At 34.5% G+C, this 9,413-nt stretch overlaps 1 protein-coding gene across 1 annotated transcript in view; it reads right to left on the minus strand.

The window, feature by feature from the left end:
* Nucleotides 1-8,542, minus strand: part of SEMA3A (semaphorin 3A) — a 202,685-nt gene extending 194,143 nt beyond the window's left edge. Inside the window, exon 1 of the mRNA XM_047096879.1 lies at nucleotides 8,431-8,542. Within this exon, the coding sequence (XP_046952835.1) occupies nucleotides 8,431-8,542 (112 nt within the window). The remainder of the gene's footprint in view (nucleotides 1-8,430) is intronic.
* Between the last annotated feature and the right edge of the window lie 871 nt (nucleotides 8,543-9,413).

The raw sequence follows: 9,413 nt of genomic DNA on the forward strand, positions 1-9,413 counted from the left end.
AGTGCCCAAGACCTGACCTCAAGCAAAGGGTGACATCCTCTCCCTACTATTTCTCAGCATTCCACTTTCCACAATTACCAATTAAATGTGAGATGATTTGGAAAAATAATGACTGGAATGTAACTTTTCTTATATTTGCTATAAGCACATTGATTTATGTAGTCCTTCATCTCCATATAATTCTGCAAGTATGATTACACTGTCTTTTTTTGAGAGGGGGGGCAGGAGGGGCAGAGGAACAGGGAGAGAATCTTTGAGCATGGATCCCAATGCACAGCTCAGTCTCACAACTGTGAGATCATGACCTGAGCCAAAATCAAGAGTTGGATACTTAACTGACTGAGCCACCCACTCATCCCTAAACTAATTCTAAAGGATTATCACAGTAGAGCAGAGTTTATTCTCTTGAAACTTCAAATTTGAATATAAAAATTAAAATTTCTAACACATCTGATGAAGAGTCACAAGTCCTTATCTCCTTTGGAGTTGACCTCAGGTATAAACAACTTTGTTCTGGCTTTCCCCAAATATATTCCTTAAGGGCTGGGATTAGACCTTAATTAGTTTTTTAATGTCACTTAATAGCTATGATTTGGCACTCTTGGTAGTTGTCCACCTGTCCTTTCCTGTTAATACTTCTACTTTGTCACAAGACTAAAATATTTTATAAGAGTTTAACATCAAGCACTGTAAACGAATTTATATTCTAAACATCAATGCCATATTTATATTCTAAGCATCAAGTCCACCTCTAAGTGGACTAAGAAAATTAGTGGAGTCAAAGATAAGAGGAAACAAGAAAGCCTGCTCAATAATAATCTTAGCAAGTTGTCCGACAGCAAAGCCAGCATTCTCTCAAAAGTATGGACAATAGAATACAGTCAAATTTAAATTTTTAAGTGATTGTGCTTTTAGCTTTGTTTGGTAGAACTGATTTGTTCTACAAAGAGCTCAGATACAATAAGACTGATGATGAGATCTTTTATCTTTAGCCATTATGTGGTTTTAGAGTAGCCTCACTTACTTTCTTTTCTGGCTATGTGTAATGCAACACAGTTATGAGAAAAATCAGGGTGTTCCTCCAAAGGAATGAAACAAGTCTTCAACCTGGTTCCTAGGATCTTATAAGATGTGTGTATTATTATTATCCATTCTTCATGTCTTACTCGCAGGCGAGTTAAGTTGACCAGAAACTTTGTGATTCAGTCCTGAAATATGCTTGGTTCAGAGGAGATACTGTCTGTGGAGGCAACAATGTTGACATACGCTTAGTGCTTTTATTTTATTTTACTGTTTTATTTTATTTTATTTTATTTTATTGAGAGTGAGTATAAGTATGGAGGGACAGAGAGAAAGAGAGAGAGAGGGAGAAGAGAACCCCAAGCAGGCTCTACGCTCAGTGAGGAGCCCCACACATGGGGCTCTATCTCACGACCCTGGGACCATGACCTGAGGTGAAATCAAGAGTTGGATGCTCACCTGACTGAGCCACCCAGGCAACCCTCTTGGTGCATTTCTAAGTCCCTCAACTGATATCCTCCTTCCCTAGTGTCCAGCACTAAGCTTACTTTCTCTACATTACAACACACAGTTCACTTATAATGAATTGATAATTACACCTGTGCATTCTTTTTGTACTCATTAACAAACAGGCATATTGCTTTTAAAAACCAGTGTGTCAAAGGGAGCACAGAATCGCTCAACAAGTGACTGTGCCAGCTGTTGAGCATCTAAGGATGAAAAAGAAGAGATCTGGCCTTGAGGACCTCACAGTCTGGCACAACAGAGAGGATCCACTTAAGTAATTTTACAGACTAAAGAAGCCATTCAACATATTCAACAGCACTAAGCCCCATTTAGTTTGCTGATCAAGACTCAAGCGGGTGAAGCTATGTTTTATCAAAAGGCACATTTACGATTTCGGCAACAAAATACGTTACTGTGAGATTTGGTCAACACTGTTTCTCTCACGTCATATCTTTCCAAGCAAAGGAAACCTGGAAATGCAGGTTTAATGACTCGTTTAGGAGCCGACAAGATTCCCTAAAGTTGTGGTCTCTTTAAGTTTTACCCTAAGCTTCTAGAAAATACTAAGATTGAATTATTCTTCCTATTTATCAACAGAATTTTATTTTTGCTTATCTTCATTCCCTAATTTAAGTGTAAATTGTATATTTTCTTATCCTGGGTTTGACAGAGTCCAGCTTTGTTACTGTTTGGAAATAGTGTGTGAATTCCCTATTTATACTGATGTTTATGTCTTGGCAATAGAAGAAGATAGTAACTGGAGACATTCAGACTTACTTGTGTCAGATAAAATTTATTGATTCTTCCATATGTTTAATTATGATAATAATTTAAAACATCCTACAAATCACAAGGAGTCACTTTTAAAAATATACCGAATGTGATTTATTAAACTTTATTTTACCGCCTCAATTAGCTACTCTCCAATTATGAACGATGGCAGTAATGTGCCAGAGGAAGTCTGCATCATTTTCGTTACGAACTTTTTATGATTCAGACTGAAAAAATATATATGAATGCATCTATATGAATGTATATAAAATACTTGATATGCATGGAGACACATGAAGCTATCCTTTCCTCATTCTGATTGTTTGGTACTGCTGTGTAGCACAGGCCATTTTCATATGTTAAGTCTTAAGTTAAAAATATATATACTTACTTATAACCATTTGCTTTTCAAGGGTCAAAATACACCAATAAATGCATGCAAAGAGCACCTCAAAATCTTTAGCAAAACGCATTTCAACTAACGCTTCTGTTTTTGCATGTTACATCTCCTGACTCTAATGCCAGTTTTTCCAAGCTTGGCCTCCACACATCACTCTGTGTGTATTTATCCTAGCAGCCTGCCCATTTCCAAACTAATGAAAGAGCTGTCACAAATTGCTAGTGCCACCTATTAGTGGAAGCACAGAACTGCAAATCATGATAATTCCTTTAAATAGCACCTTAGAAGTCATGAGGGGTAAAATCCATCCCAAGGCTCACACTTGTTCTAATTTATGTTTACAGCTGCTGGTCTTTTTAAAATAAGCTATCACTGCATGCACTAAACTTAGATACTGTCACGAGTTCTAGAGATTTTACCTACAATTTTGTACTGATACATCATTTTATCATAGATTGTTTTCATAAAGGTTTGATAAGTGCAATGTCTTAATCAATTAATATGTAACTCTCCATGATATAATATCATGACTTTGTAAATGAATGCTGTTACATAATGATTGATTAAAAATGCATTTGAGTACTGGTTTCTCTGGACGGTTTTAGGACAATGGAAATATAAATTCTATTTAGCATAGTCCTGACTTTAGATTTAAAATTCTCCAAGCATGTGAAGGTACGATATTTTGACCTTTGACTAGTGACATGTAGGTGTGCCACTGAAGTTTAAATGAGAAAAATTGGGATAAGAAGTTAAACCACACAATTTCTTACTGTTGATAACACTGTAAGTTATTTAAAGTACATATCTCAACTACAATTAGATATTCACACTAAACATAAGTAGATTATGCTCTGCAAGCAACAGTTTTATTTCCTTACTAGGAACATATGAGATCATATTAATTAATTTTAATTCAATTTATTCTTGAAAGATCTTTCATTTGCATGGATGTTTGAATATAAAATTTCAATATAACTGGCCAAAAATTCCAGCATATTTGTTAATTAAGTTGTTTGATTTATAGATGAATGAAAAGTAAGAAAACAAGGAAATTCGTTATGACAGATTTATACATCTATTTGGTTGCCTAAATATCCTGGCAATTTACATCACTGTCTGCAGTGGAGTCTTGTAAATAATTTATATGAAGAGAAATAACAACATAAAAAAGTTAGAATTGGAACCATTATCTCTTCAGTATTCAGCTTTATTTGAGCTAATAATGATTGAATATTATTATCAAAATTTGGTGGGCTAGAATTTTACATGGCATGGTTTTGGGGTCTCCGTTATTTTTTCTACTAGCTGAGCTCTACACTGTATAACTTACTACTTCCAAGGCCAATCTGGTTGGCAGCTTTAAACAGAGAACCCCTGAACTGGAGACTTTCACTAGCCCTCATGTGATCTGACCAGCACTGGATCACAAGATGTGTGACTGAGCATCTTGTTTTATTTTATTTTTCATTATTTTGCCAGAATACATTTTTTCGAGTAGGTGAATAAAAATTTCTGGTTTTCAGCAGGCTGAAATTGAAGGTTCCTGAATCAAAATATGATTTTTAAAGTGAATAGAAATTTGAGCAGAAAAGGCCATGTTAAATAAGAATCAGCAAGTCAGAGACCTGATGTTAAATATGCAGTGACTATAGGAGAAAAGATACTGCAAAGAATTTATAACTTCTTTGCACTGTGTGTGTGTGTGGGGGGGGGGTGTAAGAATATATATCTTAAACATATAATATATAAATATATAATATTATATAATACATAAATATACTATATATACTTATATATAATATATAAATATATAATATTATATAATACATAAATATACTATATATATACTTATATATAATATATAAATATACTATATATATATATTTCTCTACCTTTCATAGATACTTATCTTTTAGCTGCGAGGAAATTATCAGTATAAGACATATTACATCCTATACAAACATGTGAGTACTTGACATATCCATGGGGACTTTTCATGCCCATTCTAAAATAAATAAATAAATACATAATATAAAATACGAATGTCATTGTATAGCAGTAACAATTTTATTATAGGTTGCCAAGATCACTTTTCTCAGCTATAAGATACTAACATAAAGTTTGTCATTCATAGATATACATATATTTATACATATACACATACGTATATATATATATAGATGTGTATCTGTACTCTGGTAAAAGTGAAGAAAAATCTCTGAAAAGTCAACAAGTTTAATTAGTAAATCATCATTCATATTAACTAAATCTGAAGCGATCATAGTGCATTGAGCAATGGCAAATAAAAAGTCTTTTGCAAATTGTATTTCATAAAGTTTTAATTAAATATTACTTCCAATATCAGAAAGATGTGTGTGAGGATTTTGATTTACCTGATAATCTCATTGTTGCAATAATTAAACTACTCTGGGGGCAAAACTCTTTACAAAGTATGAAAAGAAAGTCTTTCAAACATTTATTTAAGTGCTATTTACTAAGTCCTCCCTATGAAAGTAAAGTTAAAGGCATTGATTTAACCTTTGGATTCACATGATAACCATCACATTCAGACTTGCATGTGCCTTTCATTTTTACTAAAACTGGAGCACACAATGTCCTGGAAATGCTCATTACATTGAGTGATGGAACATTTGTCATTTGTTTAAAACCCCAAACCTAACTTATTTCCTTGTGATTTCCATAGGTTTTTCTGAAGTCTTCATTGTACCACACATTCCAAAAGGAAGATTATATGATAGTCTGGTATTTCATGAGAAAAGTGAAATTTGACTAGTTTTGTAGGAGAAATAAACAGTTCCACATCAATTTGAAAAAGAAGCATTTCAACTTTTAGCTATATTACATACATTTCAGGAAAGCAAAAGTATCTCTGAGTGAATGTTTCTTGAGGATAATTTGTATGTGACTGCTGAGATTTACAGAGTTCTCACATTTGCTTCCCCCACAAGGATTCTAAATCAGATTGGTTCAGAGGAAAAGCCAGCATACCCCATTTTTCTAATATTATCACTTCTCCAGATGGTCCTGAACACATCCATTCAATCCCTTTTTCCTAGAAAGTAAAGAGGTACCTTATTAGATATATATATATATGTGCATCCACTACCAAGGCTGCCTTCTTGCTTTTCTTTTTCTTTCTCATTTAACACATCAAATCTCTTTCATTTCCTACTAGGCAAGATGACAAGTAGGAAGTGAGCACAGTGATTGCCTGAAACTTTGTCTTGGCAACCTGAGCAATGAGAGAGTTAATGGTGGATCTTTGAAAACAAGTGACCATGGGAAATTAGGGTTGGCAGGGATTTAACTCTTCATGAATCATGCTGGAATATTTTTAAGGGCAAAGCAGTGGATGTTTTAACCGTGTTTGACATCTAATTAAGGAGGAAAAAGAAGGAGCTAAAAAAAAAATCTCTATTATAGTTTAGAAACAAAGTACTGACAATTGGCTACTAGGCATTTGCTTTGGCAAAACAAGTGTACATGTAGGGACAAAAAGGTAATGACAGACCAATAAAATGACAGAAGAAAAATTGCTTGGGCCATTCCTTTTCTTCTTCTTGTTGTTGTTCATTTCACAGTTTATATTACCAAATTGCCAAGCCCTAGGCATATCAATAGAATTGTTATGTAGGTGTAGAGCAGTTTTTTTGATGAAAAGAAAAGCAGAATAATTCTAATGGATGCCATGATAAAAAGAGTTTATAAAGACAGTGTCAAATAGATTCATATTGTCAATATATACAACTTACTTCATCAGACAAGTTTAAAGCCTGCACACATATCAAAGGACTATTCTAATTAAATGCTATCTGTTTGTATATAGAAAGAACGGGTACCTGTTCTATAATGGAGAGTAATCAATCACCATGGAAATAAAATTCTTGCAAAATATATATAATTCCCAATCTTTATTTATTTTACAACTTATTTAGCATTTAGACCAGTATCTCCAAATATAGTAGATTTTTAAAGTGTGTTTCATGTTTCATTTGTTACTCTACAATTATAGCATACAGCCATTCACATCTTCAAGAAGTAAAGTTGCATGCGAAACTGACTCATAGGCACATAAACTTGGATAAAATCAGCCACCAATCTAAGAATTATTTGATGTCATCCTCCCAAAGAATGAAAATAGAAAGCAAAAACTGAGGAAAATACACATGCCATAATACCATATTCTATAAAAACAATTTAAAGACAGTTGCTAGAGATGTAATAGAGATGTAATTAAATCTTTAATGGCTATATGATAATGTTTTAAAATCTTGCACGATGAGTACAATTGCAATTCTGTTTGCTAATGTTTTAAATCCATTCACATTTTAGTAACTAAGAAATTGTTATGCCAAAAATAAATGTATCTTTCAATCCAATGTATTTTACCTAGCAAGTATTAATTCCAAATAAACACATTTAATAGGTGTTGAATTTTCTAATCCAAAGTGTGAAAATTACATCTCTCTTTCCTATTTGTGATCCTCATTCACACTAGAGCATTCAGAAAGAGATGTTCCCCATCATGTGAAAATTAAAGAATATGTTTCTGGCATAAGAACAATGTGCAGCAGACAGACATCTCTACAGATAGATTCAATGATTTTCTTTCACATTATAGGCTAAAAACAGGGTATAATTGAAGCTTCCTACTGCCCCACCCCCAATTCCCGAAATCTGAGAATCATAAGAAAGCAACACCTTAGGGAGTAAAAGTACTTGAGTTAAAACATTTTAATCACCAACTCCATTTTACTAATACCTCAGTTATAGAAACATTCTTTTTCATTAAAAGTTTTTCAAAAATACTCTTTTCAACCATGTTAGCATTATTTTATACAACTATCTACAAAATCTATCTAAACAAATGGAGAACAAATATTTCCTTAAAATCCTCATTAAAAACCAGGCATATGCATTAAGCTGTAACCAAATAAAGTACTAGCAATCATGTACTGAAGCTTTTTTTTTCTTAAATTTAAACTCTTTTTGAAAGTAAGTTCACACAACTAGCTGTACAACCAGAAAGTAATGTTCCTTCAGTTCTCACTGAAGTACATATGGAATTAAATAACATTATATTTCAAACGCTTTCGCTTTACACCAATTAGCCAAATACACAGTCTTTGGTACAATCATAACACACTGTGGAAAAACTAGTCTGTTCCCTCCAGTTTATATTCTCTTGGCAAACCATGATCTACTGCTTATGTTAAGCATCTGATTGTCAGATTTGAACAAACTGAATATTCATGATGACGATTAACCATTTAGTGCCTCAAACTAAGAAAACACAATTTATCACAACAATTGCTATAGGTGAGGCGTTCTACAAAGAGACTATTTTTGCCACGGCGCTTTTTAAAGATATTTTAATAGAAGTAGAGTCAGAAAAATTAACAGCACATATGATCACACACACAGATCAGCATTTACCCAGGCATTCAGCTCTTCTCTGCAAATGTGATTAAATGTTCTTTGTTTGCATTTAAATTGTCATATATCAAACAGGAGACATGCTTTTATAAAAAAGTGTTTAAATCATCTCAGAAAAACACACAGGATCACATAGGTTTCCCAGGTTAAACTAAAGGTTTCATGGTTTGGCTTGGGAGGGAGTTCAAGGAATGAAAAGGCAGGGGTGGTGGGGTGGGGGGGGGCAGGGACATTACAGAGCTAGCCGAAAAAGAAGAAAAATAAAGATTTACCTTTGTAGGATAATTTCAGTCTTGGCACATTGTTCTTCCCATTTTGATAGTTTGCTGTGGCTGTGAGTAATACTCCCCAGAAAAGACAGACAATCCTAGCGAACCAGCCCATGCTGCAGACGCTGGAGGTGCCTGTGCTGCTCTGCCTTCCCTCCTGTATTGTGCGGCCAGAGAAGTTCAAACAATCTGGAAACTGGAGGTAACAGGTGATTTAGGTCAGTTTCATTCATAAATGCAGACAATCAAGACCTCACGGCAACACTAACACCTCTTCTTCTGTAACAGTCACTGGAGCACAGAAACTTCAAACCCTCCAAAAAAAAAAAAAAAAAATCGAGCCAGGCACCGGATAATGAGGCACAACTGTTGTGTAGAAAGAAAAAAAAAAAAAATGAACAAGGGCTGCTGCAGTGGTGCTTAAGAAGCAGTTCCTTTTATCTAGGCTCTTCTGATAGCCAGTGGCGGACTCTAATCCTGCTCTCTGCTTCATTCGGCTCCGGGGAAGCAGAATGAAAGGGAAACAGAGAAAGAGAGAGAGAGAGAGAAAGAGAGAGAGAGAGAGAAAGAGGAGCCCTGAGCAGCGCGGACTTTTCCTGTACACATGTAGGGAGAGATGACACAAGATCCCACAGACAGGTTTTCCCAACACTCACTAGACTGGCTGACAATGGGAGAACAGGCGAGCTCAACCCACTCCCCTTCCCTCCTGTCACACAACACATGCAAAAAACATCTCCTAGAGATTAGAGCTGGGAGCAGAACCCTCCAGCGTGCCTGTGAAAGGCATGTAGCTATAAATTTACTTCCCAAGGCACGCGTTGTTTTATAGCCATTTTTAGGTGCAATTTTGATTAAAAAAATCTGAATTCTGCTACCTACATAATTTATAACTCATTATATAATTCCTTTGAACTTGTGCATTATATGTGTATGTATGCGTGTGTGTATTTATATTTATATATATATATACACACACGCATACA

This window comes from Lynx rufus, unplaced genomic scaffold (genome assembly GCF_022079265.1).
Source record: "Lynx rufus isolate CCGP_SWC_20201006 ecotype Redwood Valley unplaced genomic scaffold, mLynRuf1.p SCAF_4, whole genome shotgun sequence".
NCBI classification, from domain to species: domain Eukaryota; kingdom Metazoa; phylum Chordata; class Mammalia; order Carnivora; family Felidae; genus Lynx; species Lynx rufus.